Source organism: Amblyomma maculatum, chromosome 4 (genome assembly GCF_055883805.1).
Source record: "Amblyomma maculatum isolate TAMU_Amacu chromosome 4, ASM5588380v1, whole genome shotgun sequence".
NCBI lineage: Eukaryota > Metazoa > Arthropoda > Arachnida > Ixodida > Ixodidae > Amblyomma > Amblyomma maculatum.
Window position 1 is genome coordinate 72,674,341 of NC_139347.1, and position 19,394 is coordinate 72,693,734.

The 19,394-nt window shown below is 46.2% G+C and overlaps 1 protein-coding gene across 1 annotated transcript in view; it reads right to left on the reverse strand.

Annotated features, from left to right (window-relative positions):
- The window catches only part of LOC146191393 (WD repeat-containing protein 17-like), a 76,394-nt gene that overhangs the window by 11,958 nt on the left and 45,042 nt on the right, over positions 1–19,394 (reverse strand). The window contains exons 16-20 of the mRNA XM_084601948.1: positions 18,001–18,065; positions 15,748–15,972; positions 8,874–8,973; positions 7,198–7,337; positions 117–228 (exon numbers count right to left, since the gene is read on the reverse strand). Coding sequence (XP_084458074.1) covers positions 117–228; positions 7,198–7,337; positions 8,874–8,973; positions 15,748–15,972; positions 18,001–18,065 — 642 coding nt within the window. The remainder of the gene's footprint in view (positions 1–116; positions 229–7,197; positions 7,338–8,873; positions 8,974–15,747; positions 15,973–18,000; positions 18,066–19,394) is intronic.

Sequence of the window (19,394 nt, forward strand, 5' to 3'; positions counted from 1 at the left end):
ATATTCACGACGATATCGGATGCGAACCTTCTAGCGCAATCTTCTGCCACCCCGCTCTTGGAAAGCGATAAAGCGCGACCAAAGAAACGTCTGCGGGGATGTGTGATCCCGTGTACCTTTTCGTGAAGTGCGTTCCTCTCGGCCATGGAGCAGCCGCATCCGGCGAGGATCTCCACCTTCTCCGCGTGCGCCCTCTCGCAGAGGCCTAGGAGGTCCATTGCCAGCTCCCTGGAACGACGCCCGTCGCGTTCGAAACCATTACCACGCCGGGCGGCGGGACAGATAGAGAAAGCCTGTCATCGATTTCAAAGCCTAAGCAATGTAGGGGGTGAGTATACTTTACAGAAAAGGAAGAAAAATGAAGAAAGAAAAATTTTCTTTGCTACCCAATCCTTGGCCCTCTGTGGGTATGAGCCATAAGTTATTTGGTCAACAACAACAACAACAACAGTGCGGCTGCATGTGGTGTCTGCATTTTGCCATACGATGCTGCGAGTGTGGACGGCATCTGAACTCACTCCGATGAAGTTTTCCTCTCAACTACTGCGCCTGGATTTGTCTAAGGCGCGTTTTCATGGGACTAACACAGGCAGTGTGATCGCCGTGCGCTGCCTACGACCGATCGCCTTTCAAAAAGATTGCGCGCGGCTTTCACTTCAGCTTAGAGACCGTGCAAATCTCTGAATATGGTAGTTTATTTGCTCTAGCGGTCTGAATATGTAGATATGAGCAGCGCCTCGCTATGCAGGTCAGTATCTCTAAATCAAGATGCGTATCAACTTTCTGACAGCCACTCTCGTTTTTCGCCTACGCGTGTATATCTTGTGTACGGCATTTTTGAAGCGGTAACTTCACTACGCGAGGCAAGGCCAAGTTCCCCGTACGCTTGCGATGACCTTCAAACAGCTTCAAGGTCAAGTTAGAAGTTCGGCACAACCACTGTGGGTAGCTATGTGACCACCAAAGGTCGAGGTCAAAGTCAAGGTAAGAGGTCAACTGATGTGGGAAGCAGCGCAACGCTTGAACAGCTTCGTGGCGGGACACATGATCGCTGACGTCAATCTCGAATGTATATAGACCATTTCACAAAGTGATAGTGGGCACTGCCATGTTGCATATTGGACTGCGCTCGTAGCACAGGGAAAGCTGAGCATTATCTTCCCAGAACCCGCTCCACAGCCCAGTCAAACCGGATTCACCGAGGCTGGTCAAAAGGTCTCTAGAGGCGCGCCACACCTCGCCCGGAGCCGCGTCGTGTACTCGAAGAAAGAGCAACTGAGCAGCCGTACTTGCTACGATCGTCGGTTGGCTGCATCTGATGATCCAGAGGATACTGCGTTGTGAGCTGAAAGTTTGAGGAGGATAAGAGAAGGGGCTAAAGCCAAAAGAGCGGTGGAAACGCCGACGTGAGGAGAGTCTTGCGAAACGCCGCCTCGACGCTACTGCAAGGCGTAAGCGACGAGCAGCACAGATGGCCGTCAACGCCAACAGCAACAACAATGACCGAAAAAGAACAAGGGGGCAACTTGCATATATTTCATGTGTAACCATGCTTCAGCTATTGCTTCACACTAGGTTGAATCAAAAGCTAAACCACAACCAATTTTCCTTTCCTCATCATTCAGGAATCATTTTCGCTGAGTTAGGGTTGACTTTCCACAGAAGCGTGACAGATACTGTGCCTTTCCTTTCCTGTGAACCAATTATTATTATCATCATCATCATCACCACCATTATTATTATTATTATTATTAATATTGACTTGGCAAGATTATTCGGCCCAATTCAGCTCACTACCACACACCAGGGGTATTCGAAAGGCACGTAAGAGTATAGTTATGCGATGTTTTCTACGAAGTTATGGAATCACATATTTTCCTCACATCGTTAATACAGAGTTCAAGAGCACACCGAGCAATAAAACATAATTGCAGGGTACAGTGCGACCGTAGCATACCGGTATGCAAGAAATACCACTCTTCTCTCGTAGTCGTTATATCTGCTACGAGAAAGATATTTTTGAAGCGATGGCTTAACTACTCCCACTAAGCGGAAAAGGCTGTTTTGACTGTGTCACAAAACCAACGTTATGCCGGCGTCGTGTAGAAAATCCATATGACGCGATAAAGTCTTCGATGCTTTAACTCGTTTACACTGTTTCACCGATACCAATGCAAGGGGTGCATGGTCCGACTGATCTATTATTGGCGAGACGAGGTAAATAATTGTATCAGGACACGGAGGTACTACGTAAATAATGGGGTTTTTATTATCATTACATCCAGTTCCCGAAATTTTGAAAGTGATGATTATGATTTTGACGGCGGAGGTAGTGATGTTCGCCTCGTGTATTTCTTGCTTCCTATTCCTCTCTCTTTTTTTTAAGGCGAAATCCTTTCAAGGCTAATGGTAAATATCACTCGTCTGCGAGAAGTGTCTGCGAGAAGTGTCTGCGAGAAGTGTCTGCGAGAAGTGTCTGCGAGAAGTGTGTGCGAGAAGTGTGTGCGAGAAGTGTGTGCGAGAAGTGTGTGCGAGAAGTGTGTGCGAGAAGTGTGTGCGAGAAGTGTGTGCGAGAAGTGTGTGCGAGAAGTGTGTGCGAGAAGTGTGTGCGAGAAGTGTCTGCGAGAAGTGTCTGCGAGAAGTGTCTGCGAGAAGTGTCTGCGAGAAGTGTCTGCGAGAAGTGTGTGCGAGAAGTGTGTGCGAGAAGTGTCTGCGAGAAGTGTCTGCGAGATGGATTCGCGAGATGGATTCGCGAGATGTGTCAGCGAGACGTCGTAACTGACGTCAACACAATTTACCCGGCAAGGGGGTCGCAACACGTTCTGACGACGAAGCGAAAGAAAACTGTAAAATTATAACGAGTACACAAATACGCAAGAGGGAGGAAAAAGAAAAGGAGGACAGGCTTTTGCCATTAGGCTCTTAAGCTAAGCTAAAAGCAATCGTGTAAGTTTTGCAGACAACGAAGCAGTTTGAAAAATTTCAAGCTGCGGCCAATGAAGACGACCCTAGTTTTTGCTCTGAGAGTGGGAACCGAATGTACTTGAATTCAGTATAAACCCATCGAGCTCTGTCAGGCTTTGACTAAGTTTCCCAGTATCGCTTCTCGGAAACAAGTTATTTGTCGCATGTCTTTCACGGCACAGACCCATTTAGCGCAAGCGAATTCCTGCGCTCAGTGCTGTGGTGGTGAGTGGCTGTTCATCAGTTCTGGCGCCAGTTGAACTGCAGAGCTTCGCTATTGACTCCCAGCTGCGTTCTTTGTGTGTGTGTGTGGGTAGATCAAAGGGCGCAGCTAAATGGCGCCCAGTAAGCTTTAACACGGTTGCAAATACAGCGTCGAACTTGTGAGTGGACAATCAAGGAAATGCCTAAGACACTTTATATGACATAGGCAATGGCATAGGTCGACGGTTTGTGCGACGTAGTGAGACCGAAAACACATCATTACCGAGTTGGCAGATGCTGCAAACTGGTTTCTCCTTTGAGGTGAGAGGTCGAGATGGGAACCGATCCCACAGGGTCGCTTGGATACCGAGTCAGACACGCTGCTCCTATGCCACACAGGTACCTTCGTACGGCTTCGCTAAAGCTGGGCTTTATATTTATGTCGAGTGCTCTTTCATGTGTGTAGACAGCTTACGACAGTATGCTAATGAGTATGTACGAGTGATTAGTTTGGTTTATGAGGTTTAACGTCCTTGTGCGACTCAGGCTATGGAAGACGCCGTAGTGGAGGGCTCCGGAAATTTGACATTTCACATCACACGGCACGCGACCGCCTCACGATAATGGCCCCTTCCCCCTAGGCACGAGGGAAGCGCCGTAAGGCGCAGTGCTTTCTCCCCTGCTATTCTGCCATTCAATTTGGCAATTATGCACGTGCCGGTCTTGCTGGGTGCTGTCGCGGGTGTGCAGTGTGCTCTGTACGCCGACGACATCAACGTGTGGGCCACGCAGGGCTCGCTTGGAGACATTGAAGCCAATCTGCAGCAGGAGGCGACTATCGTGGACCGCTATGCTCGCCGCTGCGGCCTTCAATGCTCGCCACAAAAGTCTGAATTTGTGTATATCCGCCCCTCACCTTAATAGCAGTACCAAAATTAAACTTTCCCTTCTATCGTGATTTCAGAAACACATAAAATCCGAGTAGTGGGGCGCTTCGTTCATCAACACCGCAAACCATACACCACACTGGTTTGACTCCGCAAGGTGAGGGGCCAGACGGGTCGCATGGCCCGTCGAGTTTCCAATTAACGCGGGGGTTACGAAGTAAAGACGCGTTGTGGCTGACAAATGCCTTCGTAACCCGTCGAATCCTGCATTCGGCTCCATATATCCACATGCGGAAATAAGGTGATGATGCCCTGGAGTCCATTCTTGGCGGACCCTCGATACACCGGTGAACACCTCCAACCAGCAGCTCATGGCGCTGGGAATGGTGAACACCTTCAGGGAATTGAGGGGAGCACACCTTACAAATCAATATACGCGTTTGTCGCAGACGCAGTCAGGTCGCCGCCTTCTTTCCGGCTCCATATCCAATACACCATACTTATGGAAGAACGGGTACGCATTCCAGCGCCGTGGAGATGTGCCCTCCGCGTACGCCCTGTCCCCGCCAAAATGACACGCGAAGACCATGATGGCCGGCGTCTAAAGCGGGTGGAAGGTCTTACATGCCATTATGGCACGAACTCTGCGTTTATTATGTGGACGCCTCCGGCTTACACCGTGGTGGATGGTACATGGCCGCAGTCGTCCATGGGGCGAAAGCAGTCAGTGGTCTTAGCTTCAGGGCCCGCAACATAACTCATGCGCAGGAGGTCACCACAGCATTGGGTGCTTGCTCTGACTCAAAATATATAATTTTAACTCGCGAGGGGCCTGTCGGAACGTAAAACAGGGCTGGACCCCTTATCTAGCCTATCTAATCCTTCAAAATAGCTCCTAAATTGGAGACCCTGCTCACCGATATAATATTTCGGCTCCTGCTCACCACGGGATGGCTGGATACAAGACTGCCGACGCTGCCGCCCGCGTACTCTTTCTCCGGGAAGGTTCCTCTTCTTCCCCCTTTGACCACGACGCTAATCCTAATCTAGCTAAAATGTACTGCAATTCGGCTTATACATTCAAAGATGTCGTAAATTACTACCAATTTGGCCACAGCCTTAACCTCCGCCCATGTAAAGGCCTTTCAAAGGCGGATGAGCGGCTCTTACTCCCCCTCTATACCAACACACTGCTGTACAACGCAGGTCTTAAAACATTTCGACCCTACATTCTCTGGCAGCTGCCCGAACTGTGGGGTGGTGTCTTCGGACATCTACCACATTGTGTGGGCCTGCTCCTTCAACTCCGCTATTCTCCCTCACCCCAACCCAGCCCGGGAGGACTGGGAGGCGGCCCTGCTCGGCTGCTCTGGCCTGCAGGCCCAACAGGTCTTAGTCGGGCGAGCCCGAGTAGCGGCAGGCGCTAATGTGGTCGCGGATTAGGGACCTCGACTTAGTGCTTATGGGGCCCGGTCCCCTCAGGGTCAGTTCGGGCATAACCGCCTGTATTTTTAACTGTGTATAAATGTTTTCCCCACCCCTAACAGCTGTATCATGCCCTACACTTTTCTTTATGCTATCACGTTTGTTTTATTCTGTTTTTAGTTTTATAAGATTGGTATTTATTCCGTGGTTTCCAATAAAAGTTTTAGTTGCAAAAAAGCGCTTGTGTTGTGTTCTTCTACACCTTGTCCTCTTGTTTTTTTTTTTTTTTGCGCCACCTTCATTATGAATAAATATTTTCCTTGCCCACACGAGCGCCATGCTTTCGCTTCCATTGAAAAGCTGCCACCGCGGCCGGAAGTCGATCCCGTATCTTTGGGTTGTGCAGTCGAGCGACTTGACCACTCAGCCACTGCAGCAGGGCGCGAGATAATAGAGGCATACATTGAGCGATGAGTGAATAAGCGAGGAGCAAAGTGCATCGACGTGAACGAAGATCCGCATGAACAGCTGCAGGATGGGAGCCGCTAAGGCTATCGCGTCATACCTTAAATAAATTGTGGAGATTTAAGCATGAGTTGAACCTAGTGACAATCACTCATGAGGCCGGCGAGGGATCGTATGGCATCCTATCAAGAAACCTCACTACACTTCCGTCAAACACGTACCCTATACCCCCCGGGACACAAATATCTCACAAAGGCACATGAAGTCATCTGACGAAAATTATAGATGCGTTTGTTTTCAAATTCAGTCACGTATACGCCCATGTATACCCTGCATTATACACCCCTTACTGTAACTTACGCCATTAGAGGGCCAACTTAGACCACATACTATGGGTATGCCCACGAGACCCCCTTCCGCGGGATCTGTAGCTCTCCACCTGCGAGCAGTGGGAGGCCGCTATGCTCAGCTCGGGCCCGCTAATCTAACTGCGGACGATCGAGCGTACAACCCAGGTCGCCAGAGCCCAAGGGCTCCTGGCCACCCAGCGCGGAAACCCCTGCCTAAGACTTCCTCACCCACTAAACGTTTATCCTATTCTTGCAAAGACCGCGAAGGCATCTCTACAGACAGACGAATGAGTATATTAGTTTTAAAGAGTTGTGTGGAGGAGTAATAGTGTCAACCTGAAAGGAAGCCTGTGTATTTCTTTCCATAATCATGGACTAAGTTCTATGCAGCATGAGGACGAATGGAGCTAATTGGTTAATGGCTCGAGCGAGAATGGAGTTAAGGAGGCTTATTTGAAGGTACCGGAAGTTATTTCATCAGGTTCATTGGATAGTTTGATAGTCAGTCACTAAAAAACGTTTTCAACGTTGCATAATGTATTCTGTTATAAGTGATCAAACAATTAACATCTTGAAGAAAGTTGCCCAAAAGTAAATTTGTATAGCAATGATATGCAGCACATAGCTCCACGCGTATAACATAAAGTCTGGTCAGCAATCTGAATTCCGTCCACATCGCCGAGAAGTAGATTCCGCGATGATGAAGAAGGATGTGTATTGCCGCATTATTACTCCGCTTGTGTTAATAATTGAACCTAAATTTATATAGACAATAATAACTTGAGTAAATGTATATTGGCTGCATTATTTCTTTCTAACATTCACATAAAAGATTAATATAAGTTTACATATGCCGTCATCATTATTAGGTGATAAAAGGATACGAATCCGTACACGCTCACCAATTTCCAGTCAGGGAACACCTCCAGGCGAGCCAAGAGCAGAGGGACGCCGCCTTCGCTGCTTCTTCGCAGCCGGAGTGCAAGACGACACTGAGCGCAAGCTCGAGCTCATTGCCTCTTATCAAGGCTCGCAAAGCACCCTGGAAGGCGGAAGAAGGAAACAAAATTATTATTTTTAAGATCTCCGCTAAGGTACGGAGAAAAAGAGCGTGTACTCCGCTATAGCTCTTTCTTCTGCCGAACACAAGTAATGCCAAGCACTGCATTAAGGTGTAAGAGATAGAGGGAAATTAAGAGATAGAAATGTATGGCACTACATGAGCACAGGATGTGGTCTCTGTCTTCCTTGATTTGTGGAACGTTGGGACACTGAGCTGAGTCACAGCCTCTGATACTGAATAGCATTTGTAGGGTGCACAGAATGTTTAATATTTGCGAAGGATGTGAGCCATGTTTACTCTTGTGTGGCGGGCAATACTGGGGAAATATTATGTATTTTCTTTTATGTTGTGGTTGTTTCCAGCTATTTGCTTTTCGTAAGTTGTAGCATCTTCTGCTGACTTGATTTAGCCAGAAGACAGACGTCGCATGCAGGTTTATTTCACAGGCTCGTTGATGAACTAACTCCTTTCCCTCAATCCCAACATGACCATGTGTCTAGAGCAGATCGTAAGACTCAGATTTGAGTTATGGGAGTCCATTACTCCTTTGTGTTGGTTTTGAGTAATATGCGTGTTTTTCCATGTCTTTGCTGCAGTTGGTATAAACGTTGGTGTGTAGTGAGTAGAGAGGCTTCTCATGTGGCGTACGTTATTCAGAGAGTTTCTGGAGTGGTTACGCTAGAAGGGTTAGAAAACAGTCCAGATGCGTGGGTGATCGGTGCTGTTTGTCAGGGTTCATATATATTATTGCTTAAACGCATGACCCCGTGTTAAAGCGCATGGCTTCCGCGTGCATCGTAACACATGTCATGTCTCTTGCAAGAGATACGGCCTTGTCTGCAGTATGAATACACAAATTGCGCAGGCAGTCGTTCCAAGCTTATGGGCCTACAGGGTATACGCATGAATAACCGAAACACGCGAAGGAGTTTGCTTACTCATGATGACAAACAGGGCTGTCATCGAGACAGAAATTAGAAAAAATGAAGGCAACAGGACAATGATCCTTAACTTGCCTTCCGCCTTTTCATTTCCCATTTTGCTACAGCTGGATTCAAGAAGTAGGTAAGACAGGTTGAGTGGGTGTATTAGAATATTTTTTTTTCACCCGCATACAGGCAACAGACATTCGCATATAGCCACATTGTGAGCTGCATTGGGGTTCGTTTCTGTCGACTTTCTCTCGCGCCTGTCTTAAAATTATACCAGAAAGTAGTGTCGGTCCGTCTAGAAGTAGAATGTTCTGTAGTTGGCTCATCGTAGATCGAGGTAAAACTGCGCGAAAAAGAGACAGGGCAAGATACATAGAACAAAAACAAGAACGACACCACGAGCACTGACCTCGTGGTGTCGGTTTTGTTTTTGATCCTTTGTCTCTGGTCCTGTCTCTTTTCGCGCAGTTTTATCCCGTCTAGGAGGCCCTCGCCCCTAGGGGGTGGGACAGTTCTGATCAACGAAGAGTAGCGATCTTTGTTAGATTCGATCACGTGCGAGTCGCCGGGGCTCAGAACGCACCCGAACGTCGTTGACAACCAGATGGCAACAGGCAGCCAGAGTAGGGGTTCCTTCCAAGAGGTACTTCTCCGAGATGTCCTGTGTGCACTCTTGTACAAGCCTGCAGTGAGTGTTCATATAAGCTACTAAAAGGCAAACGGAAAGTCAGCATCGCCAGGGCACTCTCAATATTGCAACACGCTAGGGAATATTCGCCTAAAATGCCCGACCACTTTTTGAAAAAAAGAAAACAGAACAAGAGCATTAGGCACATCAGATTCCGACACAATTTTCAGCATAGAATAGCATATTCATGCGCACCCCGAAAAGCAAAAAAAAAAAAGAAAAAAGTAAATAGAAATATATAAATCTTTTGTGGCTCCTTTCATATCCTATCGCAACCGCGCGTTTCTCCCTCACATCTCAACAAACGGCATTCTATTGGTCCATCATTCTGATTAATGGAATAAGGGTTTGTGCGCCTGGACATACTGAAGTCTTCATGCACTATAGAAGGCGCCGCGGTGAAGCTAAGATTGCGATGATAGGAAGGACACCCTCAGTGATCAGCCTTGCCGCAAGAACGACGTTTCCTTAACTGCACGACAGAATTGCGTGGTTTCATTAAAGCAAGGTACCTAGTTTTAGCTGAACACTTTGTATTAGCCGCAGTAAAAAAAAAAAGAAAAATAACCCGCTGACAAACAGATCGCGAGCCTGCGCATAAAACATTCGCCGCGTGAGCGAAGCCCATACGATAGTCGCCAGACGCCAGGACGTTTTTAGCAAAGTCAACAGCGCCAGAGATAGTGATGAATGTTCTTGCACACCGATAAAGCGAGAAAAATAGAGCACGGCTGGGGCTAAATTCTTAATTGCTACAACGACGCTTTGCGAAATCATTGTATGCCGCTGAAAACTTAAATTGTTCGCGGCGGTTTCACTTTCGACTGTAGGCAGCTTGGATTTGAATTCGGGAAGTCGAAACGCTGTACTATTCGCGTGTGATCACTACTACAGTCGAGAAAGCTGGGTCCTTGTATGTGCATTCATGAGCAGTGTTCTTTAGGACGCTGGAGCAATGCACTGCGGAACAAATCCTAGGTAGCGGTGCTGGTAGTAGTGGCTTGTTGAAAAAGATAATCAAAAAGGGAAGGAGAACATTGCCACTGCACACGGCAATTGTTATCTTTAATATCATAAGCAGCCGAGCTGCGGGCGTCGGAAAGAAAATGCACACGGAAATGATAGCGAGAAGTACAGAGGGGACCGATAGCAAGAAAAGAAAGGGGAGACAATTCCTTGCGCGCAACACTCCTGGTTGTGTTTATAAGCTCGTTCGTCGCTTTCATTTCTTTGAAGTGTAGCTTATGTAGGAACATATACAAGGAACCCCAACACCTACTGTAAAATTTCGCTCTATTTACTCTGTAGGTCGCCCTCGAGCGCTTCGAGACAAGCTTGTTCACATCTGCGCTGAGTCGTGAACGCGGAAGCCCACTACGATGCGTTTTGCAGACACGTGCTTACGTTCCTGCTTTCACTTGCCTCTAGCACGATTTCTAGGCTTGAAACGGATGAGGTGCAACTTATCGATGGAGTCTAGAGCGTAATATTACTAGATAACGGTGAGTTAACTCGAGGGCCCCACCACAAATATTTTCTTACCCTCTGGCCCCTACTTTCACAAACGCGCGCGTCTATCGCCGCTCTGGTCTTCAAAGTTTCCTTTTACGGATCAGATATGCACCAGTGCGAAAGTATCAAACGCAGAGAAGAAATAAAATGTCGACACATCATATGCAGTTTGGATTGCGACGGGGCAGAATATTACGAGCTACAGTTGCATCGAGGCCGAAGTTAAATCAACTAGCCACGGATAACTAAGAGTAATTAATGTTATAATGACACCTTATACCAACATGGTTGAAAAAGGTGGTCTCCCTGCAGATACCGTGAACACGCGACAATAGACGTTGTGCCTGGCTTCGCAATCTCCAGTTTCAGCACCCTAAGCTCAATTCTCCTTGCGATGCTTACCGCAGAAAGCATTGAAATCGTATCTCTTAGATTTTCCATCTCGTTCACGCACAGAAAGGCACACAGCAGTGATTCTTTGCTTTCTTTTTGCCGCCACGTGGCCACGCTCCTAAGAGAACATGCGACAGTGCTTGCCACACTGTGCGAATCTGCCTAGTGAGTTCTCTGTTGATGAGGTCACTGCGCGGCCAAACTGTGGCGTCGACGGCACGTAAATGGAGAATGTTCTCGTAGAACAATTATGAAATATGTGACTTCTGAATGCACCAATAAAGCGATCTTGAAGGAGCCCCCCCCAAAAAAAGACTGCCGCGTTCTGTCGATCTTCCTTACACTATAGTTCGCAGCTCCAGCGCAGTGCGGCGTAGATTTCGTAAATACAGCCAATTACGAAATGACGTAAATTTAACGATATCGTGTCGCCTCCGCCTCCTAGTTCCTGGTGAACCATGTGGTTACAACCGTAGGTGTTTTTCCATGAAAGCAGCCTCTTAGCTGTTGTTCGAACTGTAATAAAACGTGGTGTTTTGAGGCTGGCATTTGCCCAGGCTTCTGGACAAGCATTTATGGTTTGGTTTGGTTTGTGGGGTTTAAAGTCCCAAAACAACTAAGGTTATGAGAGACGCCGTAGTAGAGGACTCCGGATATTTCGAGCACCTGCGACAAACGTTTCTATGACACGACACACAACAGCGATCACTGAAACGACTAGGCTGCTGCTACTGGCCTAAAGGATTTGTAGAGGCAGACGCCGTAAAAATTACCACCTGTGGTTCTGTGACTTAGTACTGTAGTCAGAAAAGAACAATTTCGCATCTAAAGAATGTGCTTTGCAAAGTTTTCCCCAATCGCCTTGATATGAACATATATCTTAGGATGAAAAGCTTCGTAGCTCCTCGGAGAGCAAGGGAATACCTGAAGAATAGAAACCTTCATAAAGGGGCGAAGATGCAGATAAAGGAGAAGAAATATGTTTTATTCCCCTGCTAACTACTGACTTACTGCTATAAATGTGTATTTTATTTTTATTTATTTACAATACTGCTAGTCCCAAAGTAGGAGCTGTGGCAGAGTTTGAAAGCAGTGAACATCAAAGTGAGAAAACAATAAACAAATAAAAATGGCCTAAAACGATATAATACGTGAAACATTTGACATGAACAGCAGTACAGAGCATCAAAAGAACTTAAAAATGCATTAAAAAATTACATTCTTGAATCTTTTTCAGCTAAATTTACCCCTTTTTCTTAGAAGCCACTCATTGGACTGTTCTGAAAATTTCACAGGTTAATTTTCTTTCTAGTTACAACAGCCGGAACCTAAACTTTCAGGAAACTATTTGTCTTCAGTTTGAAAAAAAAATACAGGTTTAAAATTTTCTCCCGACTGATGAAAACTGCGACTTATATTTTTCTTCTGCACGGGGCTAGTAGAGACCAATTATTTTTCAGAGTCAGTTTAAGGTGACCGTTATAGGGAAGTCGTGCGTAAAGTTTAATGGGCATACCAGCTCCTCGTACTGAGAAAAGGCATGTTTAATTTTGTAAGTGGTCCTAAATTTTGCACTCTGGTACCAAAGGTGGAAACGACGCTGCAGTAAACAAATTACAGGGCATTAGGGAGACAAGTACTGATAATAAAAAGAACTCAAAATAAGATACTGTACTCAGAGATATACAGCTGAAACCAAGCACAGTTATTCACCATATCATGCCATAATGCGTCGTTTCAGCGGCCTTTGGATATCGGATCGCAGGCATGCACATGTATTTTTGCTTGTAGGTTGTTATTTTCATTTTACATTTTTATTTACTTCAATGTTTATGTGCCATGTTGCTTGAATTTTATTTGGTCTACATACAGTATGTAATAAGAAATGTAGAACGAATATGGGCCTTGGTGGCCTAGCTGGGGGTAAAGTGACTTGGGAGTCGTCACAGGTTCAATTTACATCCAATGATCTTAATCATTTTCGCAAAAAAAATATATGTACCTTTTTACAGGTCAAAATAACATTTGAGCCACTCTGCGACCTTAAATAGATCCTAAATTTATCTAATGCTTCATTCACTTTCAATCTCTCAGCAACACGCGTGACATCACAACCTTCTCGATCTGTCTCAATTTTCTCGGGACGCCGACGCCAGGCTCTCGGCTTAACGTACCCCTAACTTTATCGCGTTAAAAATGGCGCATTTTATAAAGCGCATAGGTCCTGCAAACATTTCAGATAATGCCGTAGAACTTTTTGTTGGGCTATTGGTGCACGTTATCAAATAAAGAGCGCTTGTCTGCGTCACGTCCTTGTGTTCGTTCGTTTTTGGCTCCTTCTTTCTTTCATATTTCAGATAACTTAGTTACTGCATCGCTGGAGCAGCTGAACGCAAAGCCAGCGGAAATTTTTCCCCTTTATCTAAGGCATTCATCTAAGCTGAATAGCCGTTCTGCTAACGCAGTTTATGGAAACTTAGTTTTGTACGCGATGAAAATGTTTTCAGCTTTAGTACAACTATAATGCGGCAAACCTGCTCGACAGTGCATTTGTATTCGTATAATAGCCAGACGCTATGTTGCTTCCCTTTTTCTCAGTTACACGACGGATGCCAAATCATACTAATTGAAACTCGTTCCAATGTGCAATGACTACGGCTTGGTGGCCTAGACTCTTCGGGCGTTTCCTCTATTTTTCGAGAGGCCAGACTCGTCAAGCGAGAGACTAAACCTTTGCCTGACAAATAGTAGCGGTGTATTCATTACCCTATGAATTAGCGAGAAAACATTAATTTGCTGTAATTTATGCGAAGCAACTTATTTCAAGTCTGGTGGAAAGCTAATGTAGAACTGCAGATTAGAAACACTGCTCTCTCATTGCACTGCAGCACTGTTAATCGCGTTGGGCGCGAAACGTGCCGAACCATAATGCCCTACTCCCACGCACCAGACGACCACCAGGGAGTGTCCAATCGGACAAACTCGGCGGGGTGCGTTTTAAAGCGAGAGCGATCGCCAATTTCGCAATTCAAGGATGAACAACGTGCCCGTCAACGACTTCGGTCTAAGTGCACTGATGACGCTAAGGCCGCCTAGAGCGAAGCCGGAATTGCTTCGAGTTGCAAGAGCTAGAAAGAAAATGCTTAATGTGGTGGGACCGTGACGTATGCATTAAAAGTAGCCCTCTAAAATCTAAGCAGAAAACAAAATCCACTTTGCATGTAGACTGTTTTCACTAACTGCATAGTCATTTTCATCCCTACTGCTATCATCATTATCAACTAAATTCTCGGTCACTGCCATCGCTACTACCACCGTTATCTTTATCACTAAATGCGGTGTCACTGTCATCGCCACTATCATCATTACACCTAAATGCGTCGTCACTTTCATCGCTATTATCATACTCACGCTAGAAATCGGAAATTACGATTGGTTTCTCACGAGCCTGGCGTGTAGTAGTGGTTTGAGCACTCGGCTGGCAATCGGAAGGCTAGTGTTTCGATTAATTTTATGTACACTTCCGGCGAACGGACACGGACATCGCTCATGAGCCTAGAAAGGCTTTCGCCTTTAGATTCGCTTCCGGATAGTAGTCGAGCAGGCGGGAGATTGAAAGATGGAAAACAAAGAAAGCAAAAGCGCGGCGATACGCTTGGCTGCGACAGCTATAACTCCGATATTAACGAGCCTTTAAAAGAAATTGCGCCCATGCGTTGCGTGGACGATGCCTCACAACGACCGAGGTACAACACATCTCTGACCAGAAGGTAGTCAGGCGCCCTTAAGCTAAGGCAGCATTTAAAGTGGAGACGAAAATTGACAGCGGAATAGTGTGGGGCAAGCGAAGTAATGCTTATAAGCTTCTCTTATGGCGCTGTTTTCTTTCTCCCTTTTCCCATGGCTTCTCATCTCGCACTGTTTCACTACAGAGTTTTGCAATCGTGAGACCGATTCTAGGTTCCACCCCTCCTGGTTTCAGTGATCTACATGAACTGTAGCCCCCTCAGGTCCCGTTGCAATGCTATTTTGCTAACATCTGCCCACGCACAAGCGCGCACGCACTCACTCGCGCAAATACTCACGCGCACTCACATAAAAGAGGAGTAACCGGACGCGGGAAAGTTAGTATACAGAGGTTGAATTTACTGGAATGTTATAGCTGCGACTGGTGCTCGACAAGGTCTTTGTCAACAATGGGCGGTGCTTATGCGATTTAGGTGTTTATGGTGTTTATATTTCCCTAAAAGAGTTATTGCATCACCTATTTACATAATTCCTGTTCTCGCAACTTACTTGGTTTGTAGAGATTTAACGTATAAAGCGGCTCATGCGGGCTGTGCAAGATGTCGTAGGGGACGACTCATGAAATTTCGATACCTAAGGTTCTTTAGCGCTTTTGGATATCGCGCACTACACAGGCGCCTTGCTTCTCGCCTGGGTCGAATACAGATCGAACCCGTGTTCTCGAGATCTGCGGTAGAGCGCACTAACAACTGAGCCATCACGACAGTGCTATCGCAACCAAGTCGAAACCTCAGTGTGGGCAGAAGGGAACTGTAGTAATCCCTCAAAGTTTCAAGCACAAAACATACATAACTTAGCTCTCCTTCGTCCAGGTTGCTGATGAGGCGAACGCCAAGAGTGTCAAGTTGAACATCCGGGTGTCCCACACGCATCCTAGCTATACATATGCGCATTCGCTTGCATGCAGAGCGCACCGCGGTACGAAATTTCGTTTATTCGTGTGCTCTGTTTTATTTTGGAAACACTAGTAGAAAACATAATAGCTTCAAACTATTTCATTCAAACAAACATAAAATTACGGCCATCATAAAGCCTCATCGTACTGTGCAATACTTACTTTTCAGATTCATCTTCGTGGTGCGAACTGTCGCTACCCGGGGAGGAGGCGTCTTCGCGACTGCTCTCGGCGCGCGATGGCCGACGCACGGACAACGCCAGCACGTACGCATTGTGCGCCTGGCCTCTGCTCCTCAGGAATGTGCTCAGTTCCTTGACGTTACCCAGAGACAGCATGAGGCCGACGGCTTCGGGTCGGTCTTCACTCACCAGGAGGTCGGATCGCCTGCGGAGTTTTATTGGGCGTGAAGGCTCGAGATCCATCACGACTGACCAAAGCGAATATTTTGGCCTTGAGTTCAGCGCTCCTTTTGCCTAATTGTTACTTCTATTTAGACCTCAAAGCGATTAGAAATGAGAAAAAAATGAGTAAAATATATCTACTGCAGGATTGGGAATTGTTGCGCCAATAATACAATACTTTACAAACTGTCGTGTCATGCAGTAATGAAATCCTTTGCGCAGTGAAGGCTATTGAAGCCAAATATATAAACTTTAAAAAAGAACTCCACTACGTCACAACAGGTATGGCAAGAGAAACGCTTCCTGTAATTTTTGCCTTAACTAAAACCCAACACAAAAATTAGCTGGAAGTTTAACTTTGGTTAACCCTGGAGGGAAGCGAAAGCTTAGTGTAAATGGCTACGCTCACTGCCTAGCTTGAAATAAACACATTGTGCGTTTCTCCAAGTGTAAAGTTCGTCCTTCATCGGTCTCTTCAGCACGCCGCATTTTCATACCTTCACGTTCTGACGCGCTACTGGAGTAGGGTTTTTGTCCTCATTTATCTCGCGCAGTGTTTTAACCTAGGCAGGAGGCCGGCTGCGTCTATTTATACAACTATCGACTCTCTAGCGCCCTCTAATTCCACGTCACTCTGACGTCACCTCATGGGAGATCGACCTTGATAGTGGTCACGGGCCACTTGGCGGCCTACGGGTCTATGCCCCCAAGTCACATACGACCACCAGATAATGTGACCTTGACGTTGACAGTGTTCAGGGGCCACTTGGTGTCACGTGACCATACCCCAAAGTCACATGGCAACCACCAGGCTTAACACGGAAGTTTGACCTCTAAATCTCTCTCATGGGGAAAATCGCGTATACTCGACGGCTCGAACGACCTGACGTAGTGAAGAAAATGAGAAATCAACACTCAGAAGTATACCCTACCAAGAAATTTAATGACCTATGCGCCGATGTTGTAGCACACGACGGTGTGTTATTCAGAGAAAGAGATTTAGAAACTACATGCAGAAAGAAGTGAGGGAGCCCGATAGAACTTCACATACAAGCTTCACTTCTACTCCAACTGCACTGTCTTCCACAAAGTGTCCCTGGTTATTTCAATCCGCCACTATAGTGCTTCATACGCGGCGCTTCCCTACGTGATCTGGCATTTCTTCATTTCTTCCGCGGCCACCGGATACAGTGGTAATATGATAGCACAGAAGCACTACCATAAAAAAACACGCCGTGGCTGATTATAAGAGAGTGATGACATTCCAGCGTAACGTGACAATGTAGAGCGCACTTCCCATTGTAGAGTTTGCAGGTGAACTGCTCATGTGACGAGGCTGAGTACGGGTGCGTATCTATAGAAAGCTCCGCGATACAGACTGTAATAGAGCCAGTACCGCCGCGCGCGTCTACCATATTGAAGAATCCCAGAAAGCAAACAGGGCATCTACACAAGTATGCCGCTAGAAATACAGCATCTACGGCTGCACATGGCTGATTGTGTGCGGTGGTGGTGATTAAAACATTTATTACCATTAAATGGCTACAAAGCGGTGATCGGGTTGGGGCCTTATTGGAAGGAGAAGCTGCCCAGCGGTCACAGACTTCAACGCTATCGCACGACCAACACTAAATGCAGTTAAGCGTACCCTGAATAGTTAACTCTTCCGTAGCGGATGTAAGACAACGTCCAGTCGCTAAATTCAGGGCTACAAATCGTCTGAGCTGACAATAAAAGTGTGGGGGAAAAGGGGAAAGCACAATATTAAATTACGTGTACGCTTTCCCGCCCCGCTTTTGGCACGTTCCCTTCTTAGTAACTAGAGCTTGTATGCAGTGGAAATGCCGCTGAAGAACAGCCGCGCGCTTTTTGACGTTTGAAAGCTTTTGCGGAATCAGGTGCGCTGAATGAGACATACGTGAGATCCCATTCTTGAACTAAAAAAAAAGTTTACCAACCAACTCGGCAGAAAATGCAGGCAAAATGCGTGACAACCCAGACCACTACTCACCGCTTTGCCAGTTGTCGCCAGTATTGGTAGGATACGCCTGGAGCTAGAGCAAGGGCTTCGTTCCACTGTAATGAAAGGTTAGTTGTTAGTGGTGACTTTGAGAGGGCAGCAGAACGTAGTACTGAAGGCGAATGGGGCTTTTACAGTTTCGAATGCAGACAAAAGAAAGTCTGAGAAGGAAGCCGCATAGTGTGACAAATGAAAATATTCAAGGCCACACTGGAGCCTCGAAAAGAGTCCTTTATTACCAAGTATTAATAGCCTTATAATCAAGAGCAGAGGAAGGCTTTCCTGTTCGACTCCGACATGAGCACTTACCTTGCGCTTGTGACGGGGGCCGCCAAAGCAGCGGACGAAAACAACGGTATCCTGGTCTCGTGAAGACCGACCACCCGAGCTAGAAATCTCCCCCTCTCACCACTCCATCCTCTGCCCTAACTATTCCTTACTGAAATGATTTTATTACTTTAAAATAAGTCTCTGCGCCATGTACCTCAAAGTGCGACTTTAACAAAGTTTAGGCAGCAAGACTGTAGCGAGTGAATGGGGTTTACGTGGACACTGGTCACACCGTATGAAGGGTTTTTCGGAAGCCTTGTAAACTTTTTCTGAACAAAGCTCTCCTGTCCCTGATCTTAAAATATAAATCACGTGAAGTTCACCTGCAGCATTCTTTGACACCCTTTAATTAGGTGTGTGCTGTTATACTTATCTTCTCGGTGTACTTGCGGTAACATAACGAGTTGGCTTTCACGATAAGGAATACAAACACTCGCTCGTGCCTTGGAAAAAAAAAAATCCGAACAGAGCATTTTATTACAATTTGTAATTTGTATGATTCGTATTCAGCTTCGTAAGAGGGAACGAAAATAAAAGATAAAACAGGAAACGCAGACAACCTATAAAACCCGTATAAGTAATTCAAGTAGCGTTTGACACGTTTTAGCTCAAATGCTTCCGTATTGTGAGAATCTCAGTATTCTATAACTTGCTTTCTGGTTTGTCGCAACTGCTCTGCTCAGTCACTGGAAACAATGGAAGAAATATGTTTATTACCTTGGGTTATTACGAAGGGGCTCGACAAGATGAATCTTTTTTCTATTTTTGTTTTTCATTTGCTCCTATTACCCCCAGCAGAAAGGATGCTCTCCAAACGACTGTGTATCTGAATACTCATTTGTTGAGAAATAACTTTGTTTTTGCCACGGAAATAAAAAAAAAAATGCTACACACTTAAAACTGCTTACGAGTCCCGCGGATGAAATGCTTTAGAGCGAGGTTTTCCACGTGTATTAATTTTATTTTTGCTGTTACATTCGGTGTGTGCGCTTGCGTATTTGAAGTAGATTGGCAGGCTTCGCGCCGCGTATGTCACTGGTTGAAATTCCTGTCGA